This window comes from Pelodiscus sinensis, chromosome 21, assembly GCF_049634645.1.
Source record: "Pelodiscus sinensis isolate JC-2024 chromosome 21, ASM4963464v1, whole genome shotgun sequence".
Lineage (NCBI taxonomy): Eukaryota > Metazoa > Chordata > Testudines > Trionychidae > Pelodiscus > Pelodiscus sinensis.
This window is the reverse complement of record NC_134731.1, coordinates 25,750,239-25,770,856: the sequence shown is the minus strand read 5'-3', so window position 1 is coordinate 25,770,856 and position 20,618 is coordinate 25,750,239. Positions and strand designations below refer to the sequence as shown.

At 46.0% G+C, this 20,618-nt stretch overlaps 1 protein-coding gene across 4 annotated transcripts in view; it reads right to left on the bottom strand.

The window, feature by feature from the left end:
• CAMKK1 (calcium/calmodulin dependent protein kinase kinase 1) overlaps positions 1-20,618 on the bottom strand; it is a 207,420-nt gene that overhangs the window by 86,229 nt on the left and 100,573 nt on the right. For all 4 annotated transcript variants that reach the window (XM_075904382.1, XM_006136070.4, XM_075904381.1 and 1 more), the window contains exons 3-5: positions 18,452-18,499; positions 15,438-15,491; positions 2,151-2,202 (exon numbers count right to left, since the gene is read on the bottom strand). In XM_075904382.1, the coding sequence (XP_075760497.1) occupies positions 2,151-2,202; positions 15,438-15,491; positions 18,452-18,499 (154 nt within the window). The remainder of the gene's footprint in view (positions 1-2,150; positions 2,203-15,437; positions 15,492-18,451; positions 18,500-20,618) is intronic.

Here is a 20,618-nt window from a genome sequence, read left to right as displayed (position 1 = left end):
CCTCCAATCTACGCTGGAAGGCCAACCAACAAGTCCCAAGCATAGCTGGGCTGACTTATCCCATTAGCTTTCTAAGGCAGATGAATTGAGCTCTGTGTGCTTCACAGTGTGGACCTTTCAAGTGAAGCCTTAAAACTGAAACTCTTCATGAGCATTAAGGAAGGCATGGCATGTTTTCATTGCCCTGTGTTACCAGCCACAATATATCTGCCTTCTCCCCAGTTATTGTGATATGGCTATTCGATGCCTTCCACCCCAGAGGTGGCCACACAGTTTCCTTTGTACACAGGTTTAGGCTTGTTCAGAATAAATGCATGATGAAGACAGGCATCATGCACATGCTGGTCTGGTTTTTCTATTGTTACAGCAAACTCCAGTTCCCATGTCCTATTCTGCTTCCAAACCCATTAGAAAGATCTGGCAAGGGACGCCATCCACTAACAAACAGCTTTAAGACCCAATCAGGAAGCCTCTCGCTAGCTCGAATGAATTATTCCATGAGAAATGACCAATTTATTCAGAAAGAAAGTTTGGTTCTTGATAATAAAATTTCCCAGGGAAACACGGCGCTTTGCATTAGCTCCCATTCACACAGGGAGCCCCATCCTACAAGGGGCTGCGTGCCCACAACTCCAATGGGAGTTCAGAGTGCCTAGCAGACAGTAAGATCAAGCCCAACGTTTTCAAAACTTGACATTTAAAACATCTTTTTTCATATGAAGGATTGAACAAAAGCCTACTTTCCAGAGGAAGACGACAAGCCCGATAGGGAATCGGTCGTATTGATGTGTTAGGCAAAAGGCCTCACCTTAAAACATTACGGCTGCGTCTATACTGGCAAGTTTGTCCGCAAAAGCAACTGCTTTTGCAGAAAAACTTGCCAGCTGTCTACACTGGCCCCTTTGAATTTGCGCAAGAACACTGATGATCTAATGTAAGATTGTCAGTGTTCTTCCGCAAATACAATGACTCTCCCGTTCAGGAAAAAGCCCTCTTGAGCAAATGCTTTTGTGCAAGAGGGCCAGCGTAGACAACTGAGAACCGTTTTGTGCAAAAAAGCTCCGATGGTGAAAATGGCGATTGGGGCTTTCTTGCGCAAAACCGCATCTAGATTGGCAGGGTGCCAAAAAGTGCTTTTGCGCAAAAGTGTCCATGCCAATCTAGATGCTCTTTTCCACAAATGCTTTTAACTGAAAAACTTTTCGGTTAAAAGCATTTGTGGAAAATCATGCCAGTCTAGACGCAGCCTACCAGAGACAGCAGAAATGGACCAGCAGAGAAAGCCCAAGCTTTAGTTAGCAAGTTTTCCTCCTCAAAGTTTGAGTCTTAGATTTGAGGGTGTTTGAGTTACAGCAAGAGACACAAACTAGAAGAACAGATAAACTCAGTCTAGGTTACAACCCAAGCTCGAGTCAACAGTATGGGAACCTTTTTCCCTGGATGTCAAAAGTGCTCAGCATATTGTGAAACTCTGACCGCCCATGTCACCCTCAGAGCTGCTTGGTGCTAAGAACTTGTGAAAATCTGGCTCCAATTGTGGATACTGATAAACTGGATTCAATGCTGGAATTGTCAGTATCCATAGTCCAGGCCAGGTTTTCAAGAACACTCAGCATGTTGAATGTCATGTGATGTTGAAAACGCAGCCCTGAGAGTTTTGCACACCTTTTGAGAGCCCATTTGAGCCTTTAGGCTCCATATTCTGTGCTGGACCACGGTGGGACAACCAAGAAAGAGCTAACTTCTGGATGGATGAAGACACGCAGAAGTGGCTTCAGATCACATCGCAAATTCAAACTGGCTTCTCCTGACACACTGACCCTACAGCACGCAAGAGAGAGGTGCCTGAAAGCCTAGTCAGATACCGCAGAGGCACAACAAGAAAAAGGGCTCCTATATGCCATACGAATACAGAGGTCAGTGTTTCACCATCTACGAGCAACACAGTCAGAGGATAGTGGCACAAAGGAGCAGTGAGGCGGGATACACCTATCTTCACAAAGCACTCAAGCAGCTTTGAAAGGAGGCCAGATTCCCTATACCTTACTCAGGCAAAATTTTCAGTGAAGTCACTGGAAATTCTGCCTTACAAATGATAGCAGATAGGGCCTGCAGGGCTTAGCTGTAACCTTGAAAAGCATGATACCTACGTGGAAATCCATACTGCTTCAACAGCTTCTTTTTGGAGAGGACTTTCATAGCCTGAGGGAAGAAAAAAGTATTAAAACGGAGCAAAGCTATGACACAGGGAGCTACACTCGCTGCTCTGTCCTTGCAATATTTGCTATACCTTAGCAATTAAAAAAAAAACCTGAGTAGTCCTGTGGTACTTTAGAGCAGGGGTCTGCAACCCACGGCTCTCGAGCCAAATATGGCTCAGCATGGAATGAAATAGGGCTCTTCTCTCACTCCCAAAATACATGCAACTTTTTAAAATTAAAATGAAAAATTAATTCAAAATTTTAAAAATGTGTAATTACTCAGATAGCTTGAAAGTGTGCATGAGCCTGAATTTGACGAGATATGATGCAAACTTTATAGAAATGTGTGAAATGATTCAACAGCAGAAGTCCCATTAAATAAATTCTGTGACTACAATGTTTCATTTATGCTGAAGTTTGATGATGTTTGGAGTTTTGGTTTTAAAAAGATTGCCTACCCTGCCTTAGACGCTAACAAAAATATATAGATAGTATCATGAACTTTCATGATCAAAACCCACTTCCTTCCACTCTACTCATCTGGGGAAGTGGATTTTGCCAACGAAATCCCGTGATACTATATATGTTAGTCTCTAAGGTGCTACTACAGGACTACTCTTTTTTTTTTAAAGTTACAGACTAACACAGGTACCTCTCAGACTTTGCAATTCAGTTCAGCTATTAGTCTGGCTCTCCAGTTTTCAGACCATTATCTCAAAGAGAGAGAGCTTAATTAGTAACAGACACCTTCAAAATACACGAGATACAAGAAAGAATGCATTATTTTCCTTTGGTTATATACAAAGTCCAATTTTACCATCTTTTTACAATACAAAACTATACTTGATTCATTTATCTCAATCAGAGAAGTAAAAAGAGGGGCCGATTCTCAGTTACTCTGTGTGGCACAGAGCCCCCCCTTGGATAAAGTCTTTGCGAACATCCCTCCTCTCACATCTGAGACACTCGCTACACCACAGATGCTGTGTGGGATATTCATCACTAAAAAGTAATACGTTAGGGTATGGCTATACTACAGAGTTTTGTCCATTTTTCCAACAAAGCTATAATTATGTCCACACTGCAACTGCGTTTTCAAAAGAAAATCGAAAGAACAGAGGGGTTTTTCCGGCATTGGTAATCCTCTTTTTACGAGGAAGAAACCTTTTTCCGCAAGAGCTCTTTCAGAAAAAGGTGTGTGGGGACGGGGAGGAGGGTTTTCTTTCAAAAGAAGAGGCCTCAGGAAATAATACAGGTGCCCTGGCGGACACTCCATCCACAGTAATCACAACTCTATCGTTCCTGTCTTCTGGGCCCTCAAAGCTGAAGGCACCCTGGACAGGTCTTGTGGCAGGAAGCTGGCCTGAAAGCAGCACCCTGACTGTGTGGCTCTCCCTGCCACAGGCCTTGCTACCCATGGCGGAGCCACAAGGCCCCCAAGATCACAGGGTGCAGCCACAGGGGTCCCAGGACCCTCCCAGGGGACCAAGAGGTGATTACCCTCCTGGCCAAGAGCACAGATCCTGTCCCTCCTCGAGCTGTTGAGCGAGGAGGAGACATTGAAGGATCTCCGCTCCAAGCACCGCAACGCGGACATCTTCAAGCACATGGCTGAGTTCCTGGCAGAGTGCGGACACCCACCCTGGATCTTGGAACAGGTCTGGAGTAAAGCCAAAGAGCTCCATCAGGGATACGTCAGGGCCAGAGAGCGCAGCTCGCACTCAGGGGCAGGATCCGGGGGGGGGGGGATGTCTTCCCCACCCATCGTGGTAGACTCCGGCCTCAAGACCCTCGTCGTCACCCAGCCGGAGGTCACGGCAGAGGAGGACAATGACCAGAGCCAGCAGGAGGAGGAGACGGACACCGCCACCCTGTCCCTGGATCTGGTGCCTTTCAGCCAGGCCTAGTCTGACGCCGGGAAGGGATCTTCAGGTGAGTGCTCTCAGTCTGTCACACACACAGGGCTGGGGAGGTGGGTGCAGAGGGGGAGGGGTGCGAGCATCACTGTGGCAGCTCGGGCTGGACATCACGCTGCAGTCCATGCACGTGGAACCAGGAGCAGCGTTAATGTGCGCCACGTGGACTCAGCAGGCAGCCTCTGAGCACAGGTGGGATCCCGCTGCCAGACTCCACACACATCCAGCCCCGAGGGGAAGGGGGGGGCTTCCAGCACCTGCCACAGCTGGAAGCAGGCTAGCCACAAGGGCACAGGCACGACCCCGGACACCCCGAGGAGTGTCGCACCCAGCACACGGGCATGCTTGCACGTGCGAGGCACCACCCGCTCCCGTGGGCAGCGCTGAGAGGTGCAGGTGTGTGTGTGGACCTCAGAGAGGGCCAGGCTGCTCCCAGCCCCTCTGCCGCGCATAGGATCCCACTGTGGCCAGACACTTCCCTTGCCTCTTGACCGTGGGCTGGGAAGTGGGCAGCATGGTCCCCTAGGCACCTTGGGGCCCCGGGAGGCAGGGCCTGCTGTGCAGGCCACACATGGCCTTGCTCCCAGGACATCCCCCTCCTCTGGCCTCACAGAGGAGGGCACGGCCTCAGGGACAGCGTCTGCCTGGACGACTGACCGCCTCGCCCTCTTTGTGTTCTCCACAGCCGGACCAGTTGGGACTGAGGGGCGAGCCATGCCACAGCTCAGCTTCTCCAGGGGGATGGCGAGTGTCGTGTCTCTGGAGGGCAGGGGCAAGCCAGGCACACAGCTCCAAAAACGTGGCCTTCTGCATGCAGAAGTTTTGGAACCACTGCTGGTCATCCCACTGCTCCATGACCAGCTGGGACTGGTGTCCAGCCTCCAAAAACACCTCTCCTCTGTGGGGTGCGGTTGCTAGTGTGGAGCTTCCGCACCCAGGGAGAGGGTTCCCAGAATCAGCTCAGGATTGAGCTCAGTCAGGACCAGGAAGGCAGCTGGCACAAAGTGCTGCAGAAACTGCATCCTGGCCGCGTGGGGCCATCACATGCCCAGGGTCAGTTCCGGCTTCATGGCACCAAGAGAAAAGCTGTGGTGTCCAAAAAAGCCAGACAACCACAGCAGGCACTGCGAGAGCTTTACTGTCTGTCGGAGAGGTAGCAAGCGCACAGCAGAAGCAGAGAAACGGCTGTCCAGGGGGTCCCTTTAAGCGCATGTCTCTGCAAGGCTCTGGCACCTGCACTCGGAAACAACTGGTGACCTAAAGCCCTGGTTGAAGTGGTTCCACGTGGCCTTTTATGCGAGAGAGCGTCCAATCAGTCTGGATGCTCTCTTTCGAAAAAGCAGATCGCGTTTTCGATGCGCTTTTGTGTGTGGACGTGCTCTTTCGAAAGACGTTTTTTCGGAAGATCTGTTCCGAAAATAACTTTTCGAAAGTAGCTTGCAGTCTAGACGTAGCCTGAAATAACTACACAAAGCCCATAACTTGTCACAGCTAATAATCAAGGAGCGATGTTTGTATGCAAAAGTAATATTTACAGAATAATGTATTTATATTGGAAGTTTGCTTTATGGATTGGGAGTAGAAATTACATTATCTCCCAGTGATAGAAATGTAGCCGTGTTAGGATCAATGCCCACAAAACAAATATTAGACAGGATCACAAAGAAAAAACAGTTTCTTGCCATTTCAACCAGAAAGGACACTGTCTCAACGACTTAATTACCTGCATCCTGCTTCAGAAGCCTTTTAAATCTGCACTTGAAAGGGAATCCTCTGAACTGTCATTCATGCTAAAATTCGACACTCTCTACACGTGGGTCTCAACAAAGACCCCAGTTATCTTACCCATTACCAAGATAGCTTCCCCAATTATCACCTCTAATACCATTAGCTCACAGACATTTACCTTCTTCCCCCCCCCGCCCCGCATCCCCCTTCTGTTCTGAAATTTGATTTGTCCTTTTCATGTGTGTTCATTTTTTTAAATTGTATCCTTTGGTATATATAGTTGTGACTATTTTCTTCTACTATTTGATCTGAGGAAGTGGGTCTGGCCCACGAAAGCTCATCACCTAATAAACCATCTTGTTAGTCTTTAAAGTGCTACATAGTCCATTATCTCCCAGGACATGTCTCGACTACATATGCCGGCAGAGGCATGTAGTCTAGACATACCCCCAGTGTGTACCTCAGTAACGACCCATTAGGGCAAAGGAGGGTTGTGACCCCACCCTATTGAGCTGGTGATGCCGGCAAGATTCAATTGTTTAGCTTTATGACTTTCAACAGGAAACCATCGCAGGCAATGGCAAACAATCAAAACCACTTAAAGATAAAAGAGACTTTACAACAAGAAAGGTATTCCCCCTTTCTGTGGGTGCTTCTGCTCAGCGGCACTAGCTCGAAATAAGCTATGCAATTTGAGCTACGTAAATTGCATAGCTTATTTCGAGACCATCTATTTCAAAATTTGGCTGTGTCTATACAGTGCCAAATTTCAAAATAACCTGCTATTCCGAAACGTCCCTTACTCCTTGTGGAATGAGGATTACTGGGATGTCGGAATAGCAAGCCCATTCTATTTTGCAATAACGGGTGCATTTAAAGATGCAGAATTGCTATTTTGGCATATTTCCAGTATTCCAAAATAGTGCCGCCGTCCAGACATAGCCCATGCGGGCTTGAGGGAAGGGGGTGGGATGGAAATATTTCATTGGCTAGGAAAGGTAACTCTTGATAAGTAGAGAATTGGATTCATTATTTAGGGGTTTGTTTTGTGTTGTGCCCATTTGTTTCCACTCTTCTCTCGTTTCCAGTTAAATCTTCATTCTTTTTTAAATAACCCCTGTTGTGTTTTATTATAAGTGCCCATAAGTTCTGTGTGGCTTACAGAAGTGCCAGTTTAAGGTAGAACTGGTAAACTGGGATACACAGTTCCTTTGAGGGAAAAAGATCTGCAATTCCTGGAGTAGCCAACGTTGGGGCTGGATATCACAGGGGAACAATTCAGAGGAACTCAGAACTTGGGTGCATCTATCATTAATCTGGAAGAGAAAGTGAGGGCAGGCCTAGTTCAGATGAGAATGCTTGAGCGGCTGAAGGGCTGGTGGTATCAGGGAGCTGACACCCAGTTACAAGAAAGATTCTCTTTAGTAGGAGGGAAGGTGGCTCACAGTCTCGGGTACCCCAAGAACTGTCCCACAATGTTCCCTGCTTTGAGCAGGGTCTGAAGAGAGAAGGTGACTTTAAGCTTTTTTTTGCTCCCCATATTCTGGGGCCACTCAGTCACTGGGCCAAGTGAGAGCAACCTTAGAATTGCTCTCAGTTACATTTGCCACTGACTCCGGGAAGCCAAATTAACTGGGGAAGGGAGGGAATTCTGGCCACCCCTGTGATCATTTGACCTCAGCCTGTGCCAGGAGCTGGAGCAAGGATGGCACAGAGACCTCAGCCTGTGCCAGGTGGCTGGGAACGCCCTTTGTACAGGCAGCCGGCCATTTGGTGACACTCTTCCATCCCTCTACAGTCTCATGTTCCAGTACTGCACAGTTGTTTGGAGCCAACATGTAACGGATGTGAAATGGTGGACATCAGAGTAATTTTTCTGCTACCCAAATTGCATTTGATGCTATGGCAAAAGGCAACCTGAATGCAATAAATCACATCTCTGAGACTCCATGCGTACTGCTGTGTTAAATAATCTTCTAGCAGCCTCTCCTAAGATCCCTGAAGACGCCACAGATAAATATTTCATGAGAAACCTGTATAATTTATAATTTGCTCAGGGAATTTTCTGCATTAGTGAGGCTTTTCTAGAAAGAGTAGTTTACTTCTATTAACCATCTCTGTAATCCCCAGTGGAGTGACCCCCGTGAAATAAAAACACCCAATGGAACAATGGAAGAGACTTTATCACACAGTACCTAATGCTCCCTCTCTGCTGGCGAGGGTACAGATATCACCCAGAATCGCCATCCATCCTTTCAGCATCTCCCATCTAGTGGAAGGGCCAGATTCAGATCTCAGTTATATCAAGGACTAGCTGGACTAACACCTAGGAAATCCCAATTATGCTGCTGTGACTGAGCAGAGACTCTGCCCCTCAGTCTCATTCCATAACTGCAGGGGGACACATTGAAAATAGTCGTATCAGGAGATGCGGACTAGACCATTCTAGGTCTTCGCCTCCACGTGGCCATGTCTAATCCTGGTTCCAGCGACCTGATGGAACTATTCTGTGGTCTGTACTTACGTCTAGACTGTGTTCTATTTTCGAAAGAGGATATGCAACAAGCTCTGGTAGAGCTTGAGAATGGGAAAGACATGGGCCAAGACTTCTCCGACTCAAATGTCATCAGCAAAATTACTCCAAACTAAACCTCCACAGGGACCTATGCAGTTGTGCTGGAACAAATTTTAGGGTAGACGTGCTGAGTTGTGTCCGCCCTCTCCCCCGCACCTTACCCCGTTTGTGCACCTCACTGGAGCCACATCTGGAGGAAGCTGTGGAGCCCCAGGTGCAGGGCCTCAGGGCCCGAAGCAGAACCCCTGGCGGCCAGGACCCCAGCAGCCAACAGTGGACCTCTTGGGGCTGGCAGCCAGGACACAGAAGCAGCATGGTAAGCATCTGGGACCCGCAGGAGCTGGTATGCAGAACCATGGGTGACAGCAGGGCCCCTGGGTGTGGGCTGGCATCTGGCATCTCAGCAAGGGGCGCAAAATATAGAGTGCTACAGTATCCCCTCTCCCGCATCCCTGCTTCTCGTACCTATGGACACCAGAGCAGTGTCTAGACTGGCCAGTTTTTCCGCAAAATCAGCTGCTTTTGCAGAAAAACTTGCCAGCTGTCTACACTGGCCACTTGAATTTCCGCAAGAACACTGATGATCTCATGTAAGATTGTCAGTGTTCTTGCGGAAATACTGTGCTGCTCCCGTTCGGGCAAAAGCCCTCTTGTGCAAATCATTTCCGCAAGAGGGCCAGTGTAGACAGCACAGGACGGTTTTGCGCAAGAAAGCCCCGATGGCTAAAATGGCGATCGGGGCTTTTTTGTGCAAAAGCGCATCTAGATTGGCACAGACGCTTTTACACAAAAAGTGCTTTTGCGGAAAAGCGTCCGTGCCAATCTAGATGCTCTTTTCCGAAAATGCTTTCAACGGAAAAACTTTTGCACCGTGGAGGATTTTGTAACGCGAATGAAATCCTGCATCTTAAAAAACATTCTCTGCTTCCTGTAAGCTAGGTGGCACTACGTCCCTATACGGAGACAGAACGTTTCAGAGGGGGAGCCGTGTTAGTCTAACGGGAAAAACTTCAAACACAAGGAATGGTCCTGCAGCACCTTAGAGACCAACAAAACATGTAGATAGGATCATGAGCTTTCGGGGGCACAGCCCACTTCTTCAGATGAATGGAGTTGAAGGGGTCCAGTTTTCAAATAAATAGCACAGAGCTAGAACTAAAATAGAATGCGTGAAGATCGGCTACATAGCATATACAATTGCTAGACCACTCAGGCTCATTTTTCTCAAATTATTTGTTGTCCCCTTTCAACATAAAGACTAAATGAGAAATCCGCAATGCTGGCTTTGAAAAAATAAATAAATAAAAAAAATTAAAAGGCTCTCCCCTCCTCATTGCCACAATCAGAAGTGCTGCTGGTAATTGGTGGGGCGACACATTTGCATCAGATCTCCCCAGGGCTGCCTGACAACTCTTGTCAAAGAGTATTGTTGTAACATGGTTTCAGACAGCAGCGATAAGCGGAACAACATGCAATTTATCTCGGTATTAAAAGCTGCATGTCAGTCAGACACACAGCGAAATGAGAGGAGCAATGCAACCACTAGCTAATTACACAAGTCTCTGCCACTTCCGTTAAGCTTTCTAAAGATCTGTCCAAATTCCAGGCAATTTCAACACCTCTGGGACCTGGAGGCCTTTCCGTCACAATGTGTCATGCTGCAAAATATGAGCACTGATGCCCACAGGATGAGCAGACAAAATTTAAGAGTTTTACAGAGGGGAGAGGTTCTCTTTATGGTTGCACCCGGAAAAAAGAACAGTGTGGGTCAGACAATGAACTCAATAGAGTAAAAATCCAGCATTATTACTCTTCTCCTGCAGCAACATGCTCTTACCATAGGAAAATGTTGGGTCAAATGTGAACCAGACCCAGGCCCTTCTACCATGGTTTGTAACACAGCCGATATTCTTTGCAGTCAGGTATTTTTCTTTTTGCTGTTGGCTGAGGCCACTGGTTTTGTGCGCTCTTTGTTTTGAGCCTTTGTTGCAGGCATGAAATTTAGTAGTGTAAAGTGCAAGGGAGGGACCCACAAGAATTGTTGCTATAAACTAAAAACTTACCAGTTGGAAGCAACAGAGGCAAAGACAGACGAACCCTGGTCTACACTAGGGAGTGATTTCGAAATAACTCCTCTTATTTTGCAACAATAAGCGGAGCGTCCACACTAACAAGCCCGTTATTTCAAAATAATCAGCCCATTATTTCAAAGTAACAACTCCTGCTTTCCAGGAGGAATATCGCTTATTTCAAAACAGTTATTTTTTAACAGTTATTTCGAAACAGCAGGAGTATGGACACTCTACTGCTGCTGTTTCAAAATGACTCTGGGGAGTAGTTATTCACAGTAATCACTCCCCAGTACTTCCTGGGGCTGTAAGTTGAGGTAGTGTGACCACATTAAGGGAGCCCGCCTTGGACTAATTTCGAGGCTTCCCTGTATGTGGACACTCTATTTTGAAATAGTATCAGAGGGGTAGCTGTGTTAGTCTATAAGGTGCCACAGGACTCCTCGTTGCTTTTGCAGATCCAGACTAACAGATTTATTGGAGGATAAGCTTTGCATCTGACGAAGATGCCCACGAAAGCTTATGCTCCAATAAATCTGTTAGTCTATAAGGTGCCACAGGACTCCTTGTCTATTTTGAAATAGTTCTTTTGGGAGTTATTTCTTCAAAATAACTGATTTCAAAATAATTTCCTGCTGTAGACATGCTCTAACAGACTATCCCTCAGAGACTGATAGCCACAAGTAACCCCAGTGACCAGTGTTGGGTCACTAGATGGGGAGGCATCTCTGAATTACTACTGGTGTCTGACTATTGGGTCTTGCTGGGTAGGAATTGTTCTCCATGTCAGACTGGCAGTGCCCCGGTGGCTGTTTTTTTTTTTTTTTTTTTTTTTGCAGCATGGGCCATGGTCATATGCAAGTTTAAACTTGTATAAATGGTGGGTTCCTCTGTAACTTGAAGTCTTTAAATCATGATTTCAGGACTTCAGTAACTCAAAGATTTTGGGTGTATTACAGGAGGCATAGGAGAGGTCCTGTGACATGTCAAACTAAATAAAGTCATGCCCAGAAAATAAAATTAAAATTCCTAAATTAATAAATCTGACATGTTCAGTGTTTTGCATGCCTCCGTGTGACAGAGGCATCCCCAGGCAAAAGTGTGAAGAGAAGGGTCACAGAAATTATTGTATTGTCACAAGGTGCAGCATTCAGAACAATGTCTAGTGCAATATGCCGTTCCCACCTACCCAAATCGGAATGACAGGGCAGGGTTTGTTAGGAGGCTAGAGCTGAAAGAGGAACTAAAGGGAATAGCGAGCATTTCATTTCACGGGCTGACTCAGTTGGAAAGTGAAAGGTGTGGAAACAAATGCAATTCTATCTAGTTGGACAGATTCAATGCACCCTTTCCTGATTTTGCATCGTTTCTTCCTTCTATTATTTCAATGCATTTCCTGTACAGTTTCACACTAACTGGGAATGCGACCAGCCTAGGAGAATCTTGGATAATGATGTTAAAAGAGCTAAAAGAGCTGGTAGCTCAGCAGCAAGTCAGGAAGGAAAAATATCTGAGCAACGGATTATCTATTTGTGAAAGTTCCTTCTTATTACCATGGCAATGAGGAACCACTGATCTATAGTTTGGAGAGCTTGTTTCTTATCTCTGGGCCCAGCACCAGGCCGTATCCTATTTGTGCAGGCAGTTTGAGAGGACATCAGTGGATGCCGGGCAGCACATGGGTGGTCCGTGGCGTGCGCTGTTGCCAGCGGTACCTGGGAAGATGCCAGGGGAAGGGAGTAGCAGGTCTGAGAGTCTCTTGCATCACTGCCAGTCTCCTTGCAGCAGCGCCCCCACACAGCCAGCCCACAGCTCCCTTGTGGCAGCAACAAACAGCAACTTCGGAGCAGGGACCCATCCACCAGCCAGAGAAGCTAACTAGGCCCCCCTACTCTCTCCCCCTACCCCCAGCCCTGACTCCTGCACCTCCCCCCCTACTCCCAGGCCCCTGCCCTGATTCCTGCATGCCCCACACCCCCAGCCTCCTGCCCTGACTCCTGCACCTCCTCCACACTCTTAACCCCCTGCTCTGCCTCTTGCACCTCTCATACCCCCCAGAGGGATGTTAAATATCGACTAATTGAATAGTCAATGCATTTTGCATCGACTTTTCGATTAGTCGATAGGGCGGCTCTGCCTTTGAAGTGTAGCAACAGCCCTAGTACCCCCTCCTCTTCCCCTGCCCCTAGCTGCCTCTTTCTGATAGAATAGAAGCGACTAGACAACTAGCCTGTCGACTATCCGATAAGCATTTACTTATTGGATAGTCAACTAGTCCCTCACATCCCTAACCCCCAGACTTCTGCCCTGACACCTGCAGCTCCCCCAGACACCCCAACCCCTGCCCTGAGTCCCTCTCACACTCCAATCCTTATTCCTACACACCTCCATGTTCCCTGTCTGACTCGTGCACCTCTCTCACACACTCCATCCCCCTGCCCTGATTCCCTCATATCTCCAACGCTGAATTCTGATTCCACACTTCCCACCTCCTGCCCTGAGCTCCCCCATTATAGGGCAGGCTATGATAGGATTCAACCTGTAAGAAATTTAAGTTACTTTCACCCCGGCTTCTTACTGCTAGGAAGTTTTTCCTGAGAGTTCATCTTCATCTCTTACGCTGTAGGTTGAACCCACTGCTTCTCGTCCTGCCTTCTGTGGCAAAAGAAAACAACTTTTCTCCATCTTTTCAGTGGCAGTCTCTTAAGTATCTGAATACCACGCTTATACTCCTTAATCTCTTTTCCCCAAGCCAAAAATAAGTTCCTTTAGCCTTGGCTTCTATGGCTTGCATTCCATCCCTTTGTTCATCAAGGATGCCTCTGGATTCTTTTGAATTTCTTTACATACTTTCTATACACTGGTGACCAAAACAGGACACAGTATTGTTTCCAGCTAAGGACTAACCAGCACCACGTAGAGCAACGCTATCACTTCCTGTGATTTGCAGGCTATGCCGCTGTTAATGCAACCTGAAATTACACTCGCTGGTTTTTGTAACAGCATCACATTACCGGCTCATGTTGAGGCTGGGATACTCCAGACTCCTAGAGCATTCTCAGCAGTTCCCCCCATTCTGTAGTTGGGCACCTTACATTTGTCTTAGGTAATAAAATGAAATTCAACCATCGCCCCATTCTCCAATCTATCAAGATCCATCTGAATTTTAGCTCTATTCTCTGTAGAACCGGCAACCCCCACCCTCAGCTTTGTGTCATCTGCAAAGTTCATCGGTATGTTCCTATTCCTACATCTAGAGATGTTAATCAACACTGAGACCAGAATAGATCCCTGTGGAAGCCAAGTGAGACCTCAAGCCAATCTGACATCATACCATTAATGGTTACTCTTCGTTTGTGATTGTTTCACCAATTATAATGGGAGTTCTCTCAAGCCTGCATTTCTCCAGCTTACTTATCAGAATGCCATGTGCTGAAGACCATTATGTCCAATGCTTCCCCCCCCCCCCACCCACCAAATCCATTATCCTTTCAAAAGTTTGAGCCCAAAGAAGGCTCATGTTTGGATTTGGGCTTTTCATCAGACCTGAAAAATGATGGAAATCACTCAAGGTCGGCTGTTCTTCTGAGATTTCAGATACATCCAAATAAAAACATTTGCAGCTTTGTGGGGCTTGAGTCAATCCAGAACAAACCCTACAAGGTTAGCTAAGGGAAAATGAAGTCAAGTATAGCCCACCCCCTCTAGAAATTCTGAAGTGGTTCAGATTAGAGTTTCCAGATTTCCCTCACTTACGGGTTTGAAGTAACAGCGATTGGGCTTTTTCAATTTATTTAGATGTAGAAGTCAAACCTCTGGCCTCACTTCAGGAAAGCCCTTAAGTCTGTGCTTATATGGTGTTCTGAACTAAGATGACATTTTTTGAGCCTATAGGCCCAAACCATGCAATTAGCTACACAATGGACTGATTGATTTTTACTTATTTGCAGGCCTTGTTACAGAGCCCCATAGAATCTTGATTTTCCATAGTCTTCATTATAACACCACCTACCGGTTATACGGCAATTTCCACCTGTAGTTCTCAAAGCACTTTACAAACACGTAAGCTGCATTACCCCCAATTTACCAGTTAGGAAACTGACTTGATAAGGAAAAGTGAACTGCTCACCCAGCAATTCAGTAGCAGACAAGGGTGCCATTTCGGGAGAGCGGGAGGAAAGTACCTGGATTCCGTGCATGCTCTCACTCGTGGCTGGTGAAGGGAAGGGGCAGAGGAGTAATTTAAGGAATCCAAGTACTTTCCCCCGGCTCCCTGATAATCAGGGGAATGGGAAGAAAAGCCAGTGGCATCCCAGCATGCATGGCTGCTGCCCCAGCTGCTCTCCCAAAATGGTACCCTTGGTAGCAGAGCTGGGAATAGAATCTCTTCAGTCCCAGCCTGATGGTCTATCCCCAAGGTAATACTCCCTATAGCTAAATAAGTACTTGCTAATTGAACAGTTTAAAACGCAGTGCTGTCACAGAGAAATCACATAGTGCTCTGCTGGGTTGTATTGCTGGGGGTGTCACATCCAATGTCCAACGTTCAGTTATGAAACATGCCTATTCCTTTCAGACAGATTTTTTTTTTTTTTTTTAAGAGGCACAGTAGAGGGATCCTTTCAGGTAATCTCTTTCATATCTAGAAAATGTCAAACTAACTCACCAATGAGCTTGCCTGCCTGTTTCTGAAATGTGTCGGACATCTCCACTCATTATACAGCACTTCACACTGGGTTTGGCTGACATTACGCCTCTCTACATCACACACACTGAAAAGTGTAGGTCTCTATCCCTATCAGGTTGGTTTTCTAGTCACAGGGCACATGGCTCTGAAGGATTAAAAAAAAAAAAAAAAAAAAAGCAGGAGAGCGCTAATCCTCCGGGATGCGACAAAGGAATCAGAAATATCAACACCAGCCAGTAATACGGGGAGAGAGTCACTTACGTAATACTTGTCGTCACTCTCATTGTAGGCCAGTTTCACAACACCGTAGGAGCCCTATAAATAAACACAAATTACAGTCAGTTCGGCTGCCTTCCTTTGTTTGTCTGCTGCTCAAGGCTTCTCGTGTTTGGCCTTGCAGTGAAAAATAAGAACTATCCTCAACAGCCTCAAGCAAGAGCTCCATGCGATGGCAGATTGCGTTATGCAGCACAGCTCCCGTCCCCCGACAAAATGCAACACCGATGGACCAGGACACACAGGCTGCCAGCGACGGTGTCCTCCCTCTCCAGGCAGCTATTTCATTTGGGCAATAATGACAGAAGCACCGAGCATTTGCTGAGGATAAATGACTGTCTAGAAGGAACTGTGCCTCGGGCCATTAACTCCAGCCAGTTATTAATCCTTAGCAAATGCCCTGAGCCAAGGTTATATTTTTGTTATAAGTTGAACATTGGGGGAAATTTACTTTTTAGGGTCTTTTGGTTTCGGTATTGGGGCAGACTAGAAAGTAAAGGCGAAATTCACTCCTTTGGTCTGACCACTTGTACAGGCCTTCTACAAAGGAATGTCTGTCAGTCCTGTGCAGAAAGCCTGCACAAGCCCTGTCGACTACTGCGTCCCACTCAAGCCACCAAAATAAGGTTTAATTGGGTCTTAAGAAGGGCACTCTTTTCATGGGCCCTCTGCACAAGAGTGAGTTTCACTTTACTCACCTAGAATAGGAACATAGTCTCTACTGACCTCCGGGGACTGAACGGAAGAGCACAGATACTTCACAAGGGGAATAAGGGTATATCAATGTGGCCTTAATTAGTAAAAAAAGATACAATTTTAAAGAGACAAGCACAGGGCTTTGCTAATTCACTCTGACATATGTAGTTTAGCTTTAAATGGAGGTGAGGCCCAAACAATTCCCAGAGCTGTGGTAAATTGCATGTGCGCCATGAAGCCCTGATGATATGAGAACTGCTTAGAGTTCTCCTAATAAGACAGGAAACCCCTTGGAGACGCGTCAAATCTGGAGATAAGCACAATTGTGAGCATTAGCAAGCTTCTCTCCCTGATCCTGCTCTCTCCATGGACTTACGCAACGAAGATAGGTACAGTCAAAGCTGTGCAACAGAAACCAGCTCCCATCTCCACCTCCCCATTCCTGCATGTACGTGAAGGGCAAAAAGAACGCAGCAACGATGGCTGATTGCCGCAGAAAACAGGTCCTCACACTTGGAAAGCAGCCAGGCATATGTTTTGATACACAGAGTCAGGTGGGAGGGCTGCAACAGAGTGGGAGAAAAGCAGCCCTAGGAGGGAGGGGGGAAAAAAAGCCAACTGCCTCGTTAACAAGGAGTGGGCCAATTAGGAGCAGCTGACAAGGAGCTGTCTCAGGCAGATTAGGGATCAGGTGAGATGGGGTACCTTGAACCAGTTAGGGCCAGCTGATTCCACTTTTGGCCTGCTGGAGACCTTGTAAAAGCCTCCTCTGTTAGGTTGAGGGAAGAGAGAGGAATAGGGAGGGCAAGGGCCTCGGCCTAGGCCTGAGCTTCCGCCATCCTTCCCCTCAGGGACAGACCATCAGGCTAACCTGCTTCTGAGGGGAAATCTGATTACCCTAATTGACAGAAAAGGGGGCGCTTTCCAAGGGGAGAAGAGCACAGTTCAGCAAGGGCGACCCTTACCATAACAGCCATTAATACCACCTCAGAGGGTGTGTCCACTCCACACCACACCCTTAGCTCGAAATAAGCTACACAAGTTGCATAGCTCATTTTGAGTTAATTTCAAAATAGTTTATTTCATAATTTGGCGCTGTCTATACAGCGTCAAATTTCAAAATAACCCACTATTCCGAAACGTCCATTAATCCACGTGGAATGAAGTTTGCAGGGATGTCGGAATAGCGAGCCAGTTCGATTTCAAAATAACGGGCTTGTTCCAAAGACGCGGAATAGCTATTTCAGGATACCGGAAGTATCCCGAAGTAGCGCCGCAGTGTAGACGTACCCAAGGACTGGCTTCAGTACAGAATCTCAGCATGTGTATGAAACACCAACCGGGCGTCCCCACTATAAGTCACTCCAGTATATATCCATTCCACACTAAAGTTGATGTTTGTAGGAACTGATGCGTTATAAGTCCTCCCATTCTCCACTATAAGTTGTGCGAAACACTCCCCCTCAGTTTGCCAAAATGGAAGTCAGCCACGGGAAAAAAAAATTCCCCGCTTTAAGCTGTTGCACTGTAAGTCCAAGTTTTTTGGAACGTATCTTGGACTTGCACTGAGGACGGTCTGTACTCTACTCCAACTTGGTGCTAATTTGGGTGGTCTAACTGATCTGTACAGTCAGTTTGTAAATAAGAGGACAACTCTCCGAAGTGGGTAGGGTCTGTGAACCCCAGAGAAGTTTGAACTAATCAACTTAAGCAGGTGTAGTCACTTCTAAACAGAGTACACAGACAGCAATAGCAAGAGCTGCCTTTAGAGAACGATCATTTACTGCTCCATCTGCAGCGATGGCATGAGTCCAGATGTGCAGGTGTCTGAACTGTTCACCAAATCAGACCTGTAAATAACTTTCAGCGAATCTCTTCTGAATCATCCTGAGACTTTATATGCAGAATAGAATTAAATCAGCAATTTCTACATGGAAATAATAACTTAACCAATCCTGACGTAGAACAAGCGCCTACCTTTATCTTTCTTTTCTCATTGGTTGGATTAATTAATTAAAGGACCTTGGTGTTCCATTTGGCAAGAAACACCCTGGAAGAAAGCCAGCTCAATTACCTTCCATTGGAAGGCAAATAAATGTAGACTTCAGAAAAAGTAGCTTAATGCTGATCTGGAGCAAAACTTGATAAGACAAATAAGAGGGAAGAAAAGAAAGGCTGATTATAGTCTTGGATAGGTCTTCAGGGCAGAGCTTGTGTCTTCACGTGGGTGTGCATGTATAGTGCCTAGCACAAAGGGGCTGCTGGGTGCTACTGTAATAGAAACCTTAATTACACTAACATACCTTGCCAATTTCACTTTGCAGCTTGTATTGGTTTAATTGCACACAGTCCTGCAGATCAAAAAGAGAAAAAATAAGCATTAGTAAGAGGGAATTACTATGAGCTTGAACCATCAGCGAGTGAATACGAAGTCTTGAAGACAGATGTATTAAGGCTGATTTAAGCCATTAGATGTTAAGTTATAATTATTGCATTTTTATGAAAATAGAACAGAGTAATTATGGGCCAGATTCTAAGATCAGTTAAACTAGCGTAAAACTGGATTAATTCCACTCACTCCAAAACTGTTACTGGTATAAATCAAAGCAGAATCTGACCCTCTTATGTTTAAAATTTGAGGGAAGGTTACATAATCACTGCAGTCAATAAGGAACAGAATTCAAACATCCAGAACACATTTTAAAAGAAACAAGCATTCCGGCAAGCTCAGTTAAAACACTACCAAAACGAATAATGAACTCTCCAATCCATCTGATAATCTGTAAACTACATGGACCCCCCCATTTGTGAGTTATCAAGCAGTGATGTTCAGAGAGTTGTAATCGTAATTAGGGTGGAATAAAACCCCCCAGATGTGCCACAAGCCCACCCAACTGGGTTCATTACAACTGTCAAAGCTGCAGTACAAAATGCTGACTGTGCTGGACCTTTGATTCCTCCCACAGATCTGTGTGCCCTGGGTAGCTCCATTGGGGATCCGCACTGTTTTACAAGTCACGTGCTCTGCAGTCTTTTAATGCTCCATTCCGGACAGGATGCAATTCACTGGAAACTTAAAATTCACAGTAATGTAAAGTGCCCTTATACCTGAAAAATACCATATAACCATGGAACCTACTTATCGATCAGATCTGCTCCTGGTTTGCACCACAGTCAGATACTTTACTTTAATGACTACAATTCATTTGCTTCAGAGTGGCTTGAAAAATTAAAAATTAAACATTACAAACAAAACCAATCAAAATCTCAAACTTGTCCTCGTTTTGCACAGCTCAAAAACGATCCACTTCATGTTTGTTATTTGAAAAATGTTTTCTCTACTCTTCACAATATTCATTTTTGTATTTTCCTTCTTTCCCTCCTCTCCCCTTCCCCATCTCCTAAGTTGGGGGGAAAATGTGTTTGAAAAACATCAGCCAGCTCTAATTTATTTTTCAGGCCTATTAACCCTGACTAATAAGGCAAAGAGGCCCTGAGCAAGATTCTATTCTGTTTTGTACAGTGACAGTTTTGTTTATTGCATTCCAATTATTTACAAAGTCCCTTGATTATATAATAGGAAACCATCACAGTTCATAAAATGAAGCTAGCTCTGGTGTAAGATGCACACCAGCTAGCTGTCTCTGTCTTAATGATGGATGTCAGCTATATTCTTTTGTTCTGAAACATCAAGATAAAGACATGGGCTGTATTCTGATATGTTACACGTCAGTATGAATCTGAAGAAACTCCACATTTACACCAGCATAGCTTACCCATGCAAGCTTTTCTAATGCCACTCCTCTGAGCACCAGGTAAAACAGGGCACTAGATGAGAGGGCCTCTCTTGCACCCCTCTGAAAGGGCAGGGTTAGCTTTCCCATGCCACAACCACTAAAAATAAGTGAAGATAGTGGCCTGAAGGTGGTAAGATTTGTGGTTGTTCTGTGGTCCTGTGTCAGTGAGTTCCACAGTCATGGATCAGCCTCTTGGAACGTTCTCTCGCCCGCAAGCGAGTTTCACTCTTGAAGTGGACACGTGCATTTTTCCTGGGGAATGGAGCTTTTGTGGGGTGTAGTCCTGAAGTATTGTGCAGTCCCTAAGCACCCTAGGCCCATCCGACTGAGAGCTCTGAATAGAAGTGAAACCAGAATCTACCTTTTGGTTCTTAAATGACACATCATAGAATCATAGAGCTGGAAGAGACCTAAGGAGGTCATCAAGTCCAGCCCCCTGCCCAAGGCAGGGCCAATCCACTTGAACGGAGGCTCTTCTAGAAGTAGCTCTGAGTGCCACTTGGGCAACTAGCGAGGATGCAGTCAGGATCAGCTCAGCCACCTGGGGGCAGAGCAGAGTAACTAGGGTATGTTTACACTATGGGGCTTTATTAGAAAAAATGAACGCAAATTGTGCTCTGCAATTTGTGTAGCTTTTTCTGATAGTTTTTCTGGAAGAGGCTTTTCCAAAATT